We start from the raw sequence: 22595 nt of genomic DNA, 5'->3' as shown, positions 1-22595 counted from the left end.
TACTCCTCCCGCCCAACACTCCATGCTGACAGGTTATGCTGTGACAGGCTTTCACAGCATATCTGAGGTTTTATGTAAACTGGTCTCAAAACAGGCCAAACTGATTTGGCCCCGAAAGTGACGTCACTAGCGGTACAATCCCTCCGGTTGTTCAGTTACAACTTTTTATTTATTTATTATTTTTGTAACGAGATAACATGCATACAAACTGGCTCAATAGCGCCACGTGCAAATCAGGACAATGTGGTATTGCAGGTGAAAGTGCTTTATAAGCCAGAGAGAAGTTAGTTGGAATGAGTATATCTGAGGCTTGATTTAGGCTCAAACCTTTTGAAAAATGTTTGAGGGACATAAACAATATGATATTAAATTCATGGTGTAGATCCTTTAAAACATATATACCGGTATATAAACACATCGTTAAATATATATTTGTATATATCAACAAATCGATTGACCACGTAAGCGGCCCGGAGGCGTTCCATGGCCAGTGTCGAGATATAAGTATTTTATACTTTGTCGCACACACAATGAGATATTCAACAGTTAAGCACTGTGTGTATTTTGGAGCCAGTGTTTGTGACCTAAAAGCATTGTGTTTCTTTTTTATCATTACTTCCAGGAATTGGGCCCAGATCTATCACAACATAGATATGGCTTGGTTAACACACACACACACACACACACACACACACACACACACACACACACACACACACACACACACACACACACACACACACACACACACACACACACACACACACACACACACACACACACACACACACACACACACACACACACACACACACACACTGATAGGAACAGGAAGGGAACAGAGAGTGCTTCCTTTTAAGCTTTCCATGAGAACCACCTTTCCTCTATAAACTACGTCATCTAGTGTGCGTGTGTGTGTGTGTGTGTGTGTGTGCGCGCGCGCGTGCGTGCGTGCGTGTGTGTGACTGTGCAGTGTGCACACAGTGTCATTGTACCATCTAAAGGTTATAGTATACAGTAGGTCTGTCTGCATGTTCCCTGTGTTGTCCATATTAATTTTCATAAATGAGAGACGGGCAGAGAGAGAGAGGAAAAGAGACAACAAAACCTGTTCCGAGAGAGTAAAGCCTCAATCAGTTCTCTTTTCACCTGGTTGGTAGTATGTGGAACAGCAGGAACAAATTACTAAAACATACATTTCCATATTGTGTTAATTGTTTATGAATCAGCGCTAGTGTGGGTTGGGGCTCCTTTCATACTGTTTCACAAATCGCACGTTAGGTCTTGGTCATACAAACATTTTCAGTCGTGAGATTTTATTTCGCATTAATCCACAGAGAGAGAGAGAGAGAGAGAGAGAGAGAGAGAGAGAGAGAGAGAGAGAGAGACGGAGGCAAAAGGTGAAGGAGAGGGTAGGAGAAGGAGGTGTAGGCTGATGAGTTCCTGGTGGAGACAAAGGGAAGGAAGTTGCAGACAGACACACCTGTTATTCGATCAACGGATGACCTTAAAAACACAGCTCTCTCTCTCTCTCTCTCTAACTCTCTCTCTCTCTCTCTCTCTCTCTCACCCTTTGTCTCTTTTTCTCCGTCTTTCGTTCTTCTTTTCCAGCGCCCTTCACCCAGTTATTTTAGTTCCCCCTCCTCTCCTCGCCTTGTATTCTCTCCATATCTCAGTTCTACCTCAGTGCGTTTCTGTGATGTTCTGTCTCTCTTTCTCTGTCTCTTACATAACTGTCTGGCCCCTCTCCCTCCTCCTCCTCCTCTTCTCCTTCAGCATGTCAGCTGTCTAGTTTTGTAGATTTGTCCTCTGCGTCAGTGGTTCTCAAACTTTTTCATGTCAAGGACGCTCAAATTTGATATTTATATGGCTGCGGACCCCCCCATCTCAACACTATTTTGTACCAGGGATTTTACAAAAATAGCAGATTTACAAGCTCATAGCACGGCACAGAGTGCCGATACTTGTATGCCTGTGCCGATGAGCTTGTATACCTGCTATTTTTGAATAGCCAAAGTATAAAATAATGGTTAAAGTGGTTAAAATGATTGTGACGCTATATTAACTAATTTAGCTGACCCCACTTTGAGAACCAATGCTCTGCGTTGCTTTCATACTTTTCTCAGGCTAAGTTGGTCTTTTGAGGTGATTTGTGTGTGGGTGTGCGGTGCACACACACGTGTGTGTGTGTGTATGTTAGTATGCAGAATGGGAAGTTTTTGTGTATGCTGTTAAGTATTGTCATTTTAGATTTTTTAAGTTGGCTATTTAAAAATAGCCAATATACAATCTTACTGTGCAAGCTTGTACATCTGCTATTTTTGAAAAGAAATTGAAAACTCTTGCAAGTGTTTGAAAAATGTTGAATAGTTTGGGATTTTCTTAACGGAAATCTTCTATTCTGGGGGTCCTTGGGCACAAAACATTTTTGAGAACTACTGATTTAGAAGGCATTTGTAGAATCGGCCTCAGGTCTTCATGATTTAAAGTAAACTTTTGTGTGTGTGTATGTGTGTGTGTGTGTGTGTGTGGTACTTGCTGTATATACACATTGTGCGCATGTACGTGCGTGCGTGTTTGTGTGTGTTACTGGCTGGCTCCTGCCTGCCCTCCGTGGGCCGGGAGTTTTTGTTTTTGTTGGATTCAGTAGAAAGTAGTCTGTGTTGTCGGGCCAGATCAACAGTTTGTTAACATGTCCCAGGGCTGCTGCTGCTGTTTCTGCTGCTAAGCGAGGTGTTTTTACAATGGCTGTGGTCAAAGGTTACATAATAATGTTGATATCGCCCCAGGATCACTGGAGCACGAGAGGAGTTCGGGGGGAGGGGGCCGCAGGAGAACAGCGCTGAGAAAAGGCCAAAAGATGGTTGTCTAAACACTAAATGATATTGACTTCAGTGAGCAAGATCAAAGCCTCCCCCCCCTCCACACACACACATTCACTGTAAAATCCTTGGAGTTAATTGTCTCCGCCAGGCCGAAAGGCATGGCCGAGATTATGTTTTGCACCCTGTCCGTCCGTCGATGTGTCCGTCCGTGTGTCCGTCTGTCTGTAAGCAGCTAATCTCCGGCACTGTTGGCCAGGTTGCTGCGAAACTGTGTGCGCACACTCCTTGGATGCCAAAGCCGAACCTCTGCCCCTGGCCGGTTATAGCGCCACCAGGAGGCTGACTTTTGTAAAACGTATTTTTTGCTATTACTCCTTCAGATTCTGTCCAAAACATCACGCAAATCGGTACGCAGTATCTCTATAGTCATGTGATCAGGACGGATGAGTCCGATATTCCATATTCCATCCTATTTGGCTAACATTGGCTTCCAAAGTTTGCAGGATAGGTCCGTTTTGAACAAAATGCCTCAAATCATGAACACAGCGTGAACACAACTCTAGGAGTGTACTGTATGAATTTGGTTCCATTTGAGAGTTACAAATCGATAAATGAACTCTGATACTTTTACTGTATATATGAATCTTTTTTTAACAAACCCACATGGTTCTGTTTACAGAATCAAATGGTTTCAACTGTTTCTTATAGGGATCATTATTAGCAAACTAAACTGAAACACATCAGTTTCATATGGGATCAGTTAGTTTTTTTTGCTAAGGGTTGAATGGAGGGAATTTGTCTTTGTTCACTGACAGGGCGCTAACTGTTTCAGTCACAAAGAACTCCTCGTAAATCTCATTCTCTAAAAAAAAAAAAGATAATTGAAGGGTTGTCCTGCTGACTCAGACAGTGCAACATACAACGGATCTGGTTACTGATGTGTCACACGTAAAGAAGGGCCCTTTCTCTGCCCTCTGGCACTGCATACAGCAGTGGTTCTCAAAGTGGGGTCCAGGGACCCCTAGGGGTCCTTGGGGGGGTAGCAGGTGGTCCCCAGCTAAATGTGTTAATATAGCTATAGCGTCACAATCATTTTAACCACTTTAACCATATTCTTAACGTTGGCTATTCAAAAATAGCAGATATACAAACTCATAGCACGGCACAAAGTGCCGCGCTATGAACTTATAACTGTATATCTGCTATTTTAGAAAAATCCCTGGCACAAAACATTTTTGAGATGGGGGGTCCGCAGCCAAATACATATCATTTTGGGGGTCCTTGACATGAAAAAGTTTGAGAACCACTGGTATACAGTGTATCCACACTTTTCTGTGTTGTGGGTTCCCTCAAGGAAAAAGGCACTTTGAGTAAAGATGACAGACCAGTCTGCGTATTCATAGGGTTGGGATCCTATGAATATTAACCCTATAGGGTTAATATGTCCTGTCTCCTTCTCATCTGTATTTAAATCGGGAGACCTTTATTGACCAGTACACACAAAGTGTCCAGTAACTGGTCAGTGTGACCCTTCCAGATATCATGTGTGTCCTCATGTTTCATCATTCTTAATATAGCAGTTCAAGCAGAGAAGGTGATGAAGCAATCTACTCATCTGTAACCTGTCGACCTATAAACAAATGTATTACAATAGTATTTACTCAAATACATACACACAATGTACAATATGAATCTTGCATATCACCGCATAGTATATAAATTCCCTAACAAAGGCACCCCATGGAGATTTTTTTGTTTTAGTCGCATTCCTAAGGCAATAATTTGATGACCGGCAGCGGTTCCAGTAGGAGAGACAAAGAGTGTCCTTTGTGTTTTTTTTGGGGGGGTGAACTATCTCTTTAAGGTGCATGGAAATTCTGTGTGCAAGGTTCTTACTCCTACTGTACGTATAAACGTGTATCTGTGCAAGTGTCCTTGACATTGATAACACTGCCAAACCTCAGATAGGCACTCAAGGGAGGGAAACGTGTACAGGGAGCACATTAAGCTAATCATCTGGGGACCACCCAAAATAATTTGGGCACCCCCCCTGGGGGTCCCGAACCACTGTCCTAACCAACACTCTTGACAACCAACTATGGAGCACCCCGACTTAATATTGTGGTCAATATTACCACCGACAAAGGCGAGCCCTGGTTTATATTAGTTAGTTGTGCCCCCCTCTTGATCACCAAATTGTTTATCCATAAGCTCGGCATCTCTTTTATTAGCACAAACACAGATGTTGCAGAAAGTTCATCCAGCTCGGCCATTAATGAACTCTGCAAAAGCATGAAAATCCTGCACATTCCCAGTTTGGGAACCATTGGGCTAGACTAGGACCGTCTTGTTTTGTTTTGAACACTTTCACACACAGTCATTGTTGGACAACGTGTCGTGACGGTGCGGGTGGGGCGTATACGCCAACACATTTTGCTCGCGTGTGTGTGGGTGATTTTAGCGGCTTGAGGCCAACATCCTCATTTAGGGTGACTCAGAGCAGGAGTAAAGCCTAACTCTCGGCCACAGTGGTTTTCTCTGCGCCCAGGGAGGAAGACCGCATGGCTGACACCGCAGAGAGAGAGGGGAGGGAGAGAGGGACAGGCTGCAGCATGGCTGACACCTCAGAGAGGGAGAGAGAGAGAGGGAGAGAGAGAGAGGGAGAGGAGAGGGACAGGCTGCAGCATGGCTGACACCTCAGAGAGAGGAGAGGAGAGGGACATGCTGCCCTCATTCCCTCTGAAACACCTGGACCAGACACAGACACAGACACAGTCTGAGTCACCAGAGCGTGTCTGCCCACACACACACACACACACACACACACACACACACACACACACACACACACACACACACACACACACACACACACACACACACAGGCATGTTCACCTTGCAGCACGAGGACAATCATACATACACACACTCAAATTAAAAACAGCATGCACATGCAAAGACACCTGACCTGCACGCACGCACGCACGCAGTGACTGCGTGCGTGCGTCCTGTTTTTGCCAGGAGACTCCTGTTATTTGACCATTTCTCCTGGCCGACCCCTGTTCTTCCATTTCTCATGTTTTTCTCCTGTTTTGGGGGATTTCACTCTTTTTGCGTGGCAACCCATGTGTCAAATCCACCAGAATAAAATCTCCTTTTTTCTGACGGTCTGAGGTTGGCAGGTAGTCGCACGGCCGCATGCACGCACGCACATACATTCAATTCAATTCAAATGAGCTTTATTGGCAAAAAAAACATACGTTTACATTGCCAAAGCAAGTGTCAAAACATAATAAAAACAATTAAAGGGGAAAAAAAAGAGAAAGTATATACAGTTAGAGGGGGTACCGCATTGTGTTAAACAGACATATGTTACATTTCAACGTTATATACTGTATACATGTTGGCAAGGGCATACAGCTTTTTGAAACAAATACCAGCAATCTTTCAAGGTTTTGCAGTCACTTTTGGGACAATTAGCAGCATTTTTCCCAAAGCCATTTAAAAAAGTATACAAAAAGCCTCGGATTTAGAATGTGTTTAAAGGTAGCAGCTCTGTTAATATGTGCAGTAGGTCTACTGTATGTCAGAGGTCCACTCACACAGCACTTAAGACAACTCTCCACCGCGCCGATATCGGCCGACTCGGCCGCGGAAGGCGTTGGAAAGCGTCTCCTGCCGACAACCTGTTGTAGATCGCGCCGTGCCGTCAGGACTTATGTAATACCGTCGATCAGCGTCTGAGCAGGTTCGGCCGTGTCCCGACCAGTAGAGCCGAGTTTTTTGGAAAATAGCCGTTCTACAAGCTCACAATGCTTGTAGATCTGCTATTTTCAAATAGCCGATGCATATAGGTTTAAAGTGCTCATGTGGCCTAAGTTGCTCCTTTTTGGGCTCGTTTTCCTATGCCTGGTTGCTTATTTCTCTCACAAAATATGGCAGCACTGCCTGTAATAATGAGTCCATGAACGTCGGCCGACAGTTTGTGCTGAACTTGAATGCCAACTTTTGCCAACAGACTGCCAGTCTGTTGGCAGTCTGAAGCAGTGCAGGATTAACGGACAGGTTTTAGGTGCTGAAGCACAGCTGGGCACTAACCTTGGGGGTGGGGCACCAAACAGCGGGGAGAACGTGAAAGAAGACTCTGAACTATCGCCGAAATTTAGAACCAGCGGCTGCTGAAGAACCGCTAGAACGGTGAAACGCGTGAAACAAAGGCTTAATCCAGCCCTGGTCTGAAGTAATCTGTTTGGTGGAGAGTCACCTTTAGGTGTGCTGCTGTATCTGTCTCACAGACACATGCTGTATCTGTCAGACACATGCTGTATCTGTCAGACACATGCTGTATCTGTCTCACAGACACATGCTGTATCTGTCTCACAGACACACGCTGTATCTGTCTCACAGACACATGCTGTATCTGTCTCACAGACACATGCTGTATCTGTCTCACAGACACACGCTGTACCTGTCTCACAGACACACGCTGTACCTGTCTCGCAGACACACGCTGTATCTGTCTCGCAGACACACGCTGTATCTGTCTCACAGACACATGCTGTATCTGTCTCACAGACACACGCTGTATCTGTCTCACAGACACATGCTGTATCTGTCAGACACATGCTGTATCTGTCAGACACATGCTGTATCTGTCTCACAGACACATGCTGTATCTGTCTCACAGACACACGCTGTATCTGTCTCACAGACACACGCTGTATCTGTCTCACAGACACACGCTGTATCTGTCTCGCAGACACACGCTGTATCTGTCTCGCAGACACACGCTGTATCTGTCTCACAGACACACGCTGTACCTGTCTCACAGACACATGCTGTATCTGTCTCACAGACACACGCTGTACCTGTCTCACAGACACATGCTGTATCTGTCTCACAGACACACGCTGTATCTGTCTCACAGACACACGCTGTATCTGTCTCGCAGACACACGCTGTATCTGTCTCACAGACACACGCTGTACCTGTCTCACAGACACATGCTGTATCTGTCTCACAGACACACGCTGTACCTGTCTCACAGACACACGCTGTATCTGTCTCACAGACACACGCTGTATCTGTCTCACAGACACACGCTGTACCTGTCTCACAGACACACGCTGTATCTGTCTCACAGACACACGCTGTACCTGTCTCACAGACACACGCTGTATCTGTCTCACAGACACACGCTGTACCTGTCTCACAGACACACGCTGTATCTGTCTCACAGACACATGCTGTATCTGTCTCACAGTAGGGCTGGTGAATTAATATCCGAATATTGAATATTCCTCGAATATGGGGAAAATATGTATATTCAAATATGAAAATTAATATTCAAATATTATTATTATTATTATTAGTTTATTTGACAGGGACAATACAAAAAAAATGTATCAAGTTATAAAAACAAACAAAAGCTATGTTTTATTGGATCCGAGCACTCGATACATTGTTTTTTGTTTTGTTTCTGTCAACAAAAAAAAGAAAAAAAAATATATATGTATCTTTTTTTTTTATTATTTTATAATAATAATGATAATATTCGAATATATTTGAATATCTGCCAATTTTTAAGACCAATATTTGAATAATAATTTCTGAGGAAAGTTGACAGCCCTATCTCACAGACACATCACACCTGCTGTCTCTCAGGTATCAGGCTGCTCCTTTCACCCTGACAATATGTCTTGTCTGTCTGCCCGCCGGTCTACTTTCTACTGTCAGCACACAAGTTCACAAACCACAAAAAAAGCGACCGCACATACATGCATACCGTTGTGTGTTAGAAAGCGAGAGCGTGTGTGTGTGTGTGTGTGTCTGTGTCTGCGTGTGTTCCTTTGCGCGTGGCACCCTGCATGTGTGTGTGTGTGTGTGTGTCTTTGCATGTGTGTTCTAGTAGAAACGGCCGCAGACAACATAGATGCAAGAAACGTGTGTGTGTGTGTTAAGCCTAATTTATACTTAGTTGCGTGCCGTAAATAGCAGATCTACAAGCTCTCAAAGCGTCACATTCGTGACGCTTTGAGAGCTTGTAGATCTGCTGACTGAGGCTATAGAGAGCAACAGACAGGCCTACATAGCATGCATTAGTAGTGTCTGTGTGTGTGTGTGTGTGTGTGTGTGTGTGCGCGTGTGTGTGTGTGTCCGTCTATCCAGTCCGTCCACAATGGATCTCCTGTCCTCAGGCTGTGACAGATGGCACAGAGACGTGGCCTCATCTCTCCTCTTCCCCTGTCCTCCTCCTTTGATCTCTCTCTCTCTATCTCTCTCTTCTCTCTCCTCTCTCCTCCTCAGGGACTTTGTCATTGTGCTCCTTTGTACATGTGGAACCCTGTCCTCATTGCACCTTCACCGCACACCTGTGTGAGTGCGTGCAGCATGTGTGTGTGGGCGCGCGAGCATGTACACAGGTCCTTATTCTTTTTTGACATCAATGTGTGTGAGTCTGAATTATTAAGCTGCCTTTTTTTGCACCTGTGTGCGAGTTCGTTATGTGTGTCTGTGTGTGTGTGCATGTACTGTACCCGTGTCTATTCTGTGTGAGTTTGTATATGCTTTGCATCAACCATCATCAAGGTTCAACTACCCACTTTCTCAAATGAAAAAAACATTGTGTGTGTGTGTGTGTGTGTGTGTGTGTGTGTGTGTGTGTGTGTGTGTGTGTGTGTGTGTGTGTGTGTGTGTGTGTGTGTGTGTGTGTGTGTGTGTGTGTGTGTGTGTGTGCGTGCGTGCGTGCGTGCGTGCGTGCGTGCGTGCGTGCGCGTGTGTGTGTATGTATTGCACGTATGGTTGAGATATGGAGCATATTATTATTTAATGCCTATACTCTTTCTATATGATGTTGTATTGAGCTGATGAATTGATGTATTAATATTTAATTACATATTTCATATTCTTCGGTGGGTGAACAAAGCAGTACTGTCCCGGTTTCTCCTCGTCTTTGTCTAATAACACTTTCTCTGTCTTTCTCTTCATCTTTCTTATGCTAAGCCATCTCTAGCTTTCAGCCTCTCTCGCTCTCTCTCTCTCTGTCTAGTATATACCTGTTCATGCACCTTATGTCTAACCTCATGTAACCTATTGAACCAGATGGATATAAGCAAGTAATAAGTAAGCCTTGCCGAGCCATGAGGCCCATAGGGGCAGGAGCCTACAGTATCTCCTGTTTCTGTAGCGTGAGGCGCCTTGATGTACAAGTACATACACCCCCCTTGGCATGACACTGGTATGTTGCAGGGGCTTACCCCCCCCCAATCCAGCCCTAGATGCTGAGTGCCAAGCGGGCAGGCATTGGGTCCCATGGTATGACCCGGCCGGGGAATCGAACCCCGTCCACCCAACCTCAGGTCGGACACGCTAACCACATGGCTACTGAGCTGGAGATGGATATGCTCTTTTCTCTCTCTTTGTGGAAATAACAAAAATGGACACAAAAAAGGATTTCACCCACTGTTTCACACTTGTAAACCTGTGATGTGACAATAAAGCTGATTTCTCTCTCTCTCTCTCTCTCTCTCTCAGGGGGAGGCTGTGGGGAGGGTGTGTCTAAAGGAGAGGGGGCGGGACGTTCTAGTCCTACAGAGAGTGACATCATCAGTGGCGACGACGTCGGACCGCCCCTCCCCAACGTCATCGTCAGGAGGCGGAGCTAGGGAGGAGGATAGTGAAAAGCGGTGAGATAGTTTTTTTTTTGTTTTGTTTGTTGTTTTTTCCTTACAATGACCAGAACTTGTTTTAAACCCTCTGAGGTTTCTGCCTCTCTTTTGTTCTATTATTCCCTCTGTCTTTCCCTCTTTTTGTTTTCCTCTCTCTTTCATTCTCTGTGCATCTATACCTCCAGTAATGTCCTCTCGATTTCAGCCCCCCTTTCTCCTCCTGATGCCTGACTTATACTTACAGCAGTTGCAAAATAGCCGATCTACAAGCTCACAACGCATTGTGCTGCAACGCGTTGTGAGCTTGTAGATTGACTACTTTACAGTAGCTGTGTGACACCCGCGCGCAACTAAATATAACTCCAGCTTAGATGACTCAAGCTGCAACCGCCACCGACCAACATCGACCACACACATACAACATCTCCTGCACTAGTCTGTCACCACTCTTGGAGAGTGTGTGTGTGTGTGTGCGCGCGCGTGCGTGTGGCTGCGTGCGTGAGATAATGTATGCTTTAGCCTCTGGGCCTAGGCAGAGAATGGTTTTCTTGTTTTCAACAGAGAAGGCAAACAAGACGACGGACAGACAGCATACCATTTGGCTTCCTGTGCATGAGTGAGTGTGTAAGAGTGTGTGTTTGTGTGTGTGTGCACGCACGCACGCCCAGGGTTTATTCAGCACGCGTGTGCACCACACACCACACCACACACACACACGCATGCCTCCGAAGTATTAGTTTTTTCCTCGAGTTGCAGCACGGGCCGGGCCTGTGTGTACAATCTCTCGAAACATGTGCATGTGTTAAGTGTTTATGTGGGGTTTTCAGGACCTCCGGGCACAGGCGCAGGGAGTGTCAGGAACAGGCAGGTTTAGTGTGTGTGTGTGTATGTGTGTGTGTGTGTGTGTACAGTAGCTAGCATCAGTGCCTGGAGCTGTCAGAGGACAAGGGTTGAAACCTCCGCGCTGAAGGGAAGGAAGGAGAGGGGAGATGCGAGGTGCTGTCTCCCCGAAGAGGGAACACACTCTCCGGGCTAAATGTCGAGCTAAAATGACCGGGGTTGTAGCGATGGAACGGTGGAGGGGGGTCCTCCACAGGTAGGAGGAGGAGGAGGAGGAGGAAGAGGAGGAAGATGACTTCTAAGACGGCCACGCTCGCCGTGGCCGAGGGTGGCGATGACAGCGACGATGATGATGACGACGAGAGCGACGATGAAGAAGAAGAGGAAGACGCCGGTGCGTGCGCGCCACAAACGTTTGACGTGCCCCACCTTCGCTACATCGACGAGGACGGGGTCGCGGAGGGGGACGAGAGGGGGGGAGGGAGAGGGCGAGAAGAGAGGGAGGGAGCGAGAGGGAGGCGGGAGGGGGACGGTAGTGGCCAGACTGTGTGTTGTTCCAGCAGTGAGGAGGAAGACCATCATTGTGGTTCTTCTTCTCCGTTGCCCCACAGGTACCGGGTGGTATCGGGGACGCCCCTCAAGATCCTGGAGCACCTGCTGAGCGACCTGCGGCTGGACGACCAGCGGGGGACGCCAGAGAGCCGGGAGAGCGGTGAGTCTTTGGACACACACACACATACACACACACACACACACACACACACATACATCCACAGACACACACATACATTATAGTACACATGTTGATATTTCCACTGTCCCAAAACCATAAGTTAGCTAAAAGTTGTACAGCTAGCTACAGTATAAAGCAGTGAGGACACTTGCCGTAGAACGGTGTCATGTTGTGAGCTTGTAGATCTGCTGGTTTTCGGGGGTGCGTGCCACCGTAATACGACAAACTACGAATAGGCCTTAAGAGAGGGAGCGTCTCTTGTCTTGTGTGTTAGCGGTTTGACCACTGGTATTTGAGAGGTATTCAGACTAGGAATGTCATTTTCAAGTCACAACACGGCCCCCCGTTCACGGTTTGTCATTCTTTGAACACACCTCTTTTTTGGCCTTGGCTGCACTCACTCACGCACACTACTCTTCTTTCTCTGTGGAGCGATGTGGAGTTGCTCCAAGTCCCCACAGGGGTAATGGCTTTCCCCTTGATCACGCTGACAGCACGGCTGGGACAATGTGCGTGCGTGCGTGTGTGTGTGGCTCGTGTGCATTCAACTGTGTCATGTAAATGTGGGGGGTGTTACACTTTCTAATGAGTTACTTAGACCCAGCCCCCCCAACCCCCCCCCCCCCCAGGATACCAGAGACGTTTATGATCCCCCTCAGCAAATTATTTTTTTACTGTCCTCATTTTTTAGACGTCAGTTATGTCAAAGTTTCATTAGCAGTTTGCTCTGAGCAGAAATAATTCCTTTTTTATGATGTCACCTGAGGTGCAGTTTTTGATCTTTCATGTCAAAAGTTATCGTTGCGATCTCTCGAGGAAAAAGGCACTTTGAGCAAAGATGACAGACCAGTCTGCATGTTCACTATTTATTCAGTGTGGGTTCTAGGTCTAATTTGTCAAGCTAAGCTAGCGAGAGCGAGCGCTTCCATGTAGTTCCTGGTTGCTTCCCCTTTCTTTCCATATCAAGGCAGACAGAATCAAATCAATTCTTATCTACCAATCACAAGGTGTTAATTTTTTTTGCAAATCTTTGAATATATACTATATATGTTTTAAAGCGAACATTTTTAACTCCGATCTGTGCCTCTGGGGGTCCCTGGAACAACATATTTTGAGATGGGGGGTCTGCGGTCAAATACATATCATTTTGGGGGTCCTTGACATGGGAAAAGTTGGAGCACCACTGATATTATAGCAACATACTGTTAGGATTTAGAAAACATTTTTAGATTAAGTTTTTGGACCCCCATCTCAAAATATTTTGTTCCAGTGACACCCAGAAGCATGTCTGACCAATAAATAATTTTGTGTATTTGAGTATTTACTCAAATACATTCACAAAAAGTATAATACTAGTCTTGCACCACATAGTATAGAAATTCCCAAACATTATCTCCTGCAGTGGACTTCCACGATGGTCGTCGTCTGTAATGCATGGATATTTTTGCGTAATATTTTCATCCTAGATTATACCATTCGCACAGTTGGAAGGAAATTAATTAAATTTTCTTTAAGGAGTTGTTTTGGTAAATTTTCGATAATTAATCTATGAAGCATGTTAAGCACTTTAAACCTCTATCGTCTCTGTTGGGTGGAAACCTCACAAGTCCAAAACTGTTACTTTTCAGGATTTAAATTTAAAAATATCAAAAGTAGCAGATCTACAAGCTCAAAACGCGTGCTTGTGGATCTGCTACTTTTGATACTTTTGTCGTTTTGTGTGATGCTGTGGTATGATCCAAGTCGCTCGACTTGGATTTACGAAAACACACAAAAAGTTAGAATATGGAGATGAGAGGTTCCTGCCCGACAGCAACTGTATACTTAGTTGATCGGGGTCTATGTGTGGTCCGTTCCTTTTTCATCACCTACTACCAAATCTCTTTGCAGAAAATAGCAGATATTATGTTGTGAGCTTGTAGATCTGGTACTTTCGATGAATCCCTTGTCCCAAACCCATGGCTGAATGCCAGACAGCTGTTTGAGCCACTATCTGATCCCAGGATAAAAGTGATATTCTGTGATATTTGCTTTAGCTGACATTTGGATGGAAATAAACTCCAGATATGTACTACTATAGGCCTGTCACAATTATTACATTATCGTTATCATTAAAATAACAACTGAACTTCTGCCATATCATGGGTCAATATCGCCCACCTTGCTGTACGTTTTTCATATATGTTTTGTTATCATGTTTATCCACTAAAGCGGGTGATTGGTGCACTTAAAGCCAGCAAGCATGTTTCCAGGTGGATCCATCCAGGCAGGCCTTCATGGCTATCGTAACGACCCGGGTGGCAGTCAGTGCACCCCCCCACCCTGCCTTGGCAATTACGTACTATAAGCCGCTTCCGCCTCTCACGACTTGGACGTCGTGGGGATGGGATTTCGAGAGGCACAGCATAGTATAGCTCAGGCTTTATGTTTGTTTAAACCCTCCGCTGCCTTGTTTGTAACCATCTTAAGACAAGGCTTCTTTATGCATCTGCTCCCGAGAAACAGAAACATTTCCTAGCAGGGCCACAGGGAGCTATCTCACTGAACACCACAGGATGTAGGATACAGAGAGGAGACCGAGGGAGACGGATGAATGCAGGGCAGGAGGGGAGGAAGTCGTGGAGGAGAAGAGAGATAGAGAACTGAGAGTGTCTTTGTGGAAGAAAAGAGAAGTCACACTCTTCTTCTCATCTTGAGGCGGGTTGAGTTTTTAGGACGAGCAGGGAGGGAGGGAGGGAGGGGGAGAGAGGCAAGATCGTGTGTGTGTGTGTGTGTGTGTGTGTGTGTGTGTGTGTGTGTGTGTGTGTGTGCGTGTGCGTAGCCTTGTCTGTCTTTGTCGGTGTATCTGTGCACTTGTCTGTCTTTCTGTCTGCCTGTGCATGTAGAATAAACATGAGGATGAGCCTGGCTCTGTGTGTGTGTGTGTGTGTGTGTGTGTGTGTGTGTGTGTGTCCTCTGGGGAGGCGCGGTGCATCATTGTGCTGTTTTGGCGGGGGTTTAGCGCCGTAGCATAGCATGTCGAACAGGCTGCAACAAGCACAGACAGAGAGATTACTGCCCCCCCTCCCAACACACACACACACACCCACACACAGTGTAAAAATAAAATAATATGAAAATAACGGATTACTGCGATTAGTTCAGCAGAAACACATCTCTTTCTTCCCCGCCGAGCTCTCTATCTCCCCTACTGGAGATAAAAAAATAAATAATTCCCCAAGGTCAGTGCTGAATGAGTTATTTGTGTGTGTGTGTGTGTGTGTGTGTGTGTGTGTGTGTGTGTGTGTGTGTGTGTGTGTGTGTGTGTGTGTGTGTGTGTGTGTGTGTGTGTGTGTGTGTGTGTGTGTGTGTGTGTGTGTGTGTGTGTGTGTGTGTGTGTGTGTGTGTGTGTGAGAGATATTTGGTAGCATACGTGCCAGCGGGCGAGAGCAGAGGGCATATGTTGTAGATGAAAATGGATATTTATCACTGTGCAGAGAGAGAGAGAACACATAGGAGGAACAGAGTGTGAAAGTAACCAGCGAGTAGTATAGGGCTGTGTCACGATTATGACATTTTACTTGACGATTCGAACATTACAAATTAAAATTACTTTTCTGTTTGCCCTTTAGGCTTCGTTAACAAAAGGTACTCAGGGCAGATATGACAAATAACTTACATAATTGAATAACATCACATTACAGTCATTTAGCAGACGCTTTTATCCATAAAACAACATAGGTAGGGAACGAAAACTACTAATCACCAGAAGTCTTAAGTGCATTTTCTGCAAAAACAAGCAACCAAGAGTATACCTAGCGCTAAGGTAAAAGTGCAATATATCAGCTACCTATTTCCTTAAACAGATGAGACAAAATAGCAAAATCAAATGAGCAGGAGCTAAAACAAATAAGTGTATCGACTAAACAAGATCCAATAAACAATACAACAATAGAAAACAAGCGTTCGTACAACTATAACTATACTTTACTGCCAAAAACAAGCTGCAAACGCGCCACATCGTGGCGCGTTTGGAGCTTGTAGATCGGCTATTTCCACTATTTTTGAAAATGTTTGAAAATTTGTATAGCCATTTTTAAAAAATGTTCAACATTTTCAACACGATTATGATGATTATGCAAAAAATAATTGTGATTTTCTCAAATAATTGCGATTAGGCCTTTATGTAATAACTGTGACAGGCCTACCAGCGAGAAAAACAGGAATGAAGCTGAATGAGCACCAACTTAACGGGTGATTCAGACCGCTGCGATTTCTCTCCGCAACGAAAAAACTTTAATGTTAAAGCCGAAAACAGAAACGTTACTAGTATAGAGCCCTGAGGGCCCCCCCCCCCCCTCAACAACAACAAGTGTAGGGTTTAATGGTCCACACACACTGGGGGGGTGGGGGTGTTATTTAGTGCGATTAATTTCCATGAATTTAAACTGTTGTTTTGTGGCATTGTAGGCTGTAGGCAAAACACTCCATGGAGATTTTCGCATCGTTAATTCGTCGCCCCCCCGGGCGAGTAACAACCTTAACGGTGCAAACACAGGCAGAGAGAGAGAGATGGGGAGTGGGATTCATTTTTGTATTGGCCTGGTGCATTTCAACAACGCAACAATAAGATATTTACATTAAAAAAAGCAGTGGTGGAAAAAGTACTCACATTTCAATACTGCAATATAGAAATACTCTATTACAAGTAAAAGTCTGGAATTCAAAATGTAATTTAAATTCAAAAGTATTGGCATCATAATGTACTTAGAGTACCAAAAGTAAAAGTACTCATTAGGCAGAATGTCCCATTTCAAGTTTTCACATTATTAAGTACAGTACTTGAGTAAATGTACTTAGTTACTTACACCACTGAAAAAAAGGTAGAGAGGTATAAACAAAGCAGGTGAGAGAAATAGGCATCACTCTGTCAGAAAGAAAGAAAAAAAAATCTTTCTACAGGGAAATGCGGGCTGATGAATTATTGATGGCGAGGCGCTCCGCTCGAGTTCCTCTATAATGGATTTGCCTCGCTCTGTGGCCCCCTGGAACCATATTTGGGTCACACACGTTTTCCCAGGGAAGGTGTTTGACGCAGCACAGCCCTTGCCTGCCGACAACGGCTCATTTAGCCATGTGCCTCGGGAGCCGTTTTGTTTTCGCTTCTCACCTGCTGAGCTTGGTGCAAACACATTCACACGCACGCATGCGCGCGCGTGCGCACGCACACACACACACACACACACACACACACACACACACACACACACACACACAGACTTTACCACCCTGACTAGTTTCTGAGGTTTGTAACGAGCCAAGAGTATTTCAATAAAGGAGAGATCAAGTTGATGCAAAACGAAAAGTTTCATTGAATAAAAGATAAAACATTTTGGCGATTAGACTCATCGTTAACATTTAATGTATAAGATTAGCTTTTAATAGAGAGAACCCCCCGCCTGGAGTCTATAGACGCTGGTGGTGAGACAGTGCAGATGAACCTCCTTCCTTCTCAACTCTAGACCAGTGGTTCTAAACCAGTGGTCCGGGGACACCAGTGGTCCTTGAGGGAGTTCCAGGTGGTCCCCAGCGAAATGATGGAGAGTTGGTAACAAAATGGACCCTTATAGATCTTTAACTCTTGAGAGCGTAAAATGAAACCAAATGGGTCCATTTGGTTTCATTTTACGCTCTCAAGAGATACATTATTGTTAAACATCTGCATTACTTAATTTACAAGAAGTCTACACAATTAGAGAATGTAGTAGAATAATTATTATTTTGATCAATGTTTGCCTGTTATCTCTCCTATGGTACCAACATCAATACAGCATGGAATTGTGGACAAAATCATATCCAACGACAACAAAATATTCAAAATTTGGGGTCTGAGAGTCTAAATCTCATCAAACGGTGGACCGTGGCTCTAATGCCGAATAAATAATGGACCTTGATATGAAAAGGGTTGAAAAGAACTGCTCGAGACAATTGAGAAGATGGAGTTGGTGATGGAGGCAGGTTGCTCGTCGCTTTGCTGAAAAGAGAACGATAGGTTCAGAGGCAGTGATATTTAAAGACGGAGCCCAATCGACCTGATTGGCTGACTGCAGATTGCTGTGAATGAAAGGAGGTTTTTGGAGCATCCCCTGCAATAAAGATGAAAGCGTGAGAAAGAGACAGATCTTCCTCATTGAGCTCACGCCTAGAGCTACACAAGAAACAAGTTACCCACTGATTAAGGTACATGTCTTTGTGTCCATTATAGGGACATGTAGTCTATTTTTGTTGGGGTGGTTTACACACTGTAAGTGGAAAAGCTTTGGTAGCCTGTTTGGCCAGCGAGGGGCCAGTTGAGTCAGTCTGGCGATCACGTTTGGGATCACATCACTCACACGCTCTCTCCACAATATCGTGGAGAATTTGTGAGTGATGCCACGTGATCAGTCTGTCACGGCCAACAACTGACAGACAAATGTCTGATGATGTTTCTTCTTGTCTTCCAGAGACGCTGTTGGATGACTTCCTGTTGACCTACCTGGTGTTCATGTCCACCAAAGACCTGTGTCAGGCCCTGCTGGGACAATATCCTTACTGTACTGCTAAACCTAACCTCTAAATGGCTAATCTCTTCCTAACTGGAATCTTTTTTTAACCAGTTAAACAACCATTTCTCTTGTGAGGATCAGGAAAATTCTCCTCAACAATGTATTTATAAAAACATATTCCTCACAAGTATAGTAATACAACTGTACACACACACACACACACACACACACACACACACACACACACACACACACACACACACACACACACACACTAGTATCCCACCTCATGTGTGGTGCCCCCCCCCCCCCCCTTCCCTGTCCCCAAACACCATTCACCTTGGTCTGTCTCCCTTGACTGGTCCTCACCTACAGCAGTGGCCGGTGCCGCGGCCAGGAGGAGGGCAAGGACGCCCTCTTCAGGAAGCGCAAGGTGCTGCAGCTGGTGTCCCACTGGAGCCGCCTCTACAAGGACTTCCTGCGAGAGGAGGAGCACGTCAAGAGCTTCATGAAGGTATGCCCCGGCCCCGTCACGCACATGATGTCATCGGCACCATTGGTTCTCAAACTTTTTCGTGTCAAGGACCCCCCTAATTGGCCCGGACTGTTGGCGTAACCGTCTGGGCACCTGGACAGCGTGTCGCGGGTTCGACTCCCGTCCCCGACGACCTTTTTTTGCGTGTCACCCCCCATCTCTCCCCCTGTTTCCTGTCAGTCTACTTTCCTATCAAAATAAAGGCAGAAAAAGGAAAGGAAAAAAGGACCCCCCTAATTGATATTTATTTGGCCGCGGACCCCCCAGCTGCTTTGTCCCAGGACCCCACTATGAGAACGACTGATCTGCACAGTAAAATCTATGAGGGTTCATTGAACTGTGACCCAGAAGGGTCCATGTTTACAACTCAAGAAGTGTTTAGCTAGGTTTCTCTTTCTCTGCGTCTTTCCCTTTCTCCCTCCATCTCTCTCTCTCTTTCTCTCTCTCTTTCTCCTCTCTGCGTTTATCTGTGTCTCTCTCTCCATATATTCTCTTTGTCTCCATTACTCTCTTGGTCTATTTCTCTCTTTTTCTCTGTGTCGGTCTCTCTTCTACCTTTATCCTGATCTTTCTTTCTTTCTCTCGCTCTGTTTCTCCTCATCTTTCTCCCACTCCCTCCTCTCTCTTGTTCAGTCTCTCTCTTCATCAGCCGTTCTCTCTCTCTGTCTCTCTCTGATGGCTCCATCATGGTTTCAGGGTATTGTTGTCTTTTTACCTGAGATGAAACATCAGAGGAGTGTTGCGACGTAATATGTCACTCTCACTTCTCTGTTTCTTACTCTCTCTCTGGCTGTGTGTGTGTGTGTGTGTGTGTGTGTGTGTGTGTGTGTGTGTGTGTGTGTGTGTGTGTGTGTGTGTGTGTGTGTGTGTGTGTGTGTGTGTGTGTGTGTGTGTGTGTGTGTGTGTGTGTGTGTGTGTGTGTGTGTGTGTGTGTGTGTGTGTGTGTGTGTGTGTCTTCCCAGAGCACCAAAGCCTATTTGTCAGCCAATGTCTCCATTAGCTGCATCTCAGCCCTCCCCTCCCGCAGGGAGCTGAATGGTCTCCTCAGCAGGGAGCAGAGACAACGGGCCCAAGCGTTCAGGAACAACGCTCATAAAATCCACTGTAATCGACTCTCCATAATAAGTTAGCGGGCACTATTATCAATTCAAATCAAGACATTTAGTAGTGCTCTGTATGAATTAATCCTACGGCTGGTAAGACATAAACACCAACAAAATAGTGGGGAAAAAAAGAAATACAATTCATACTCGGGGGCACAATTCATATTCTTATGTTCTACTGGGTGGGGGGAAAATAGAAAAGACATCGTATATTGTTGCGGTCGGGCAGAAACCTCTCATCTCCATATTCTAACTTTTTGTGTTTTTTCGTTTTTTCGTGACCTTGTTCACACATTCTTGCAGAGTTTTGTTTCACGTTTTCCACAGTGAAATCTGCCATCTGTGTCATTTTAGATTTCTTTGGCTATTCAAAAATAGCACATATTCTAGCTAATAGCGTGGCACAGAGTGCCGCACTATGAGCTTGAGCTGGTATTTTGTATTTTTTATTTGTGCAAATCTTTGAATATATATATTTTTAAGCAAACATTTGTAACTCAAATCTTTGCTTCTGGTGGGGGTCCCTTGAACTAAATATTTTGAGATGGGGGGGGTCCGCGGCCAAATACATATAATTTGGGGGGTCCTTGACATGAAAGAGTTTGAGAACCACTGATATAGAAACATACGTTAGGATTTAGAAGATGTTTGTATAATCCCTTAGAAGCAAAGATTTGACTTACAAATGTTCGCTTAAAAAAAAAAGTATATATAAATATGCAAACTAAAGATTTTAGCCATTTTTCTAAAGAATTGCAGATCTACATGCTCATCACTCGCGTCACTTGGTGCCGTGCTATGAGCTTCTATATCTGCTTTTTAATAGCCAAAGAAATCGAAAAATTACAGAGATCGTCGATCAGGCTGATCATTTTGACACTCTCTACCTTGGTCACACATTCTTGCAGAGTTTTGTCTCACGTTTTCCACGTTGAAAAGCCTGTATTGATGTTTCGCTGTGATGAACAAGTCAGGCTCTCTGCTGATATCATCACCGCCGCTATCATCCCTCGATGACACTGTCTGGGTGTTTAAACCTTAAATGAGTTTGCGTCGCTCCAGTGCCGTTGGGAGTAAACCAACTCACTATCTCAAAGTCACGTACATTACGCCCACGTTATCACGTGAGAGATCGCTTTTTCTTTGCCCTGTTTAAATAGCCAGAGATTTCTTGTAGACGTTTAGCATTTTTGTTGATGTTTTTAGCATTTAAATGTTTAGAGGTCACCCTCCCTTTAACACATACCGATGCAGACATTATTGTGCACGTATAACGCTCGTACACACACACACACACACACACACTCACACACAGACACAGACACACAGACACACACACGAAACATGTAGAAAATATAATATATATTAGTTTTTTAAATGCGGTTCCCGATTATTTGATTAATCGAAAAGGTAATTGATAGAATAATCGCTAAGAATATAATCAATCCCTACACAACACGATGCGTTGTGAGCTATTTTCACAATTTTATAGCAACACACAGCGATCACTTGTCCCTCCGTAACCCAGCAGCACGTTGCTCTGTGCAGGGTTGCCATGGAAACCAGAGTGTGAGGGTTGGCATGGGTATAATCTCAAATGGAAAAAAGTGTAGCCCAGGTGATCGTTGCCTAGCAACAGACGAGGGAGTAAGGGAGCTGAGATGGGATGGGAGCTCCACTTTGGGTCAATGACAGTGCTAAGGTTGTGTGTGTGTGTGTGTGTGTGTGTGTGTGTGTGTGTGTGTGTGTGTGCGTGTGTGTGCGCGTGTGTGTGTGCGTGTGTGTGCACAAGTTGTAAAGGGCATTAATGTTGCTCCCCAAAGCATGCTGTGGAATAAATGCTGAAATGTATGCCTTCATTATGTGTACACACATACACACACACACACACACACACACACACACACACACACACACACACACACACACACACACACACACACACACACACACACACACGCAAACATAAGCAATTTTTGTCTGATAATCCCATGTGGGGATAGGTCAAGAAATCCTGACATTCATGCATTCCTACACACACACGCACACGCACGTACATGCACACACACACACACGTTTGTAAGCTACACATTCACTCTGCTACACCCCCTGTATTATTTTGTTGTGAATGTAAGCTACCCACCACAGTGCAGTTGTCAAAACGTGGGGGTGCTTTCTATACAGAACACGGAGCAGGACAACGAATCGTGTGCTCAAAACGTGGCGTGGATTTGGAGTCCAACTCAGATCATCGCACGTTGTCCCTTTTATTATATCTCTCATCTCTTTTGTAAAATGTGTATGCTCACTGTGTACTACAACATTAACCACATTAGTCATCCATATTTCTGGCAAATGTTCAAACATT

General features: G+C 44.9%; 2 protein-coding genes across 2 annotated transcripts in view; one reads left to right on the top strand and one right to left on the bottom strand.

Moving 5' to 3' along the window:
- klhl7 (kelch-like family member 7) overlaps nucleotides 1-22595 on the bottom strand; it is a 399517-nt gene that overhangs the window by 137156 nt on the left and 239766 nt on the right. The gene's annotated exons all lie outside the window — the stretch shown is intronic.
- rapgef5a (Rap guanine nucleotide exchange factor (GEF) 5a) overlaps nucleotides 1-22595 on the top strand; it is a 78467-nt gene that overhangs the window by 44646 nt on the left and 11226 nt on the right. The window contains exons 10-13 of the mRNA XM_084081258.1: nucleotides 10359-10510; nucleotides 11944-12044; nucleotides 18548-18626; nucleotides 18959-19103. Coding sequence (XP_083937384.1) covers nucleotides 10359-10510; nucleotides 11944-12044; nucleotides 18548-18626; nucleotides 18959-19103 — 477 coding nt within the window. The remainder of the gene's footprint in view (nucleotides 1-10358; nucleotides 10511-11943; nucleotides 12045-18547; nucleotides 18627-18958; nucleotides 19104-22595) is intronic.

This window comes from Gymnoscopelus microlampas, assembly GCF_963454915.1.
Source record: "Gymnoscopelus microlampas genome assembly, chromosome: 15".
Lineage (NCBI taxonomy): Eukaryota > Metazoa > Chordata > Actinopteri > Myctophiformes > Myctophidae > Gymnoscopelus > Gymnoscopelus microlampas.
This window is presented reverse-complemented; position numbering and strand designations above follow the sequence as displayed.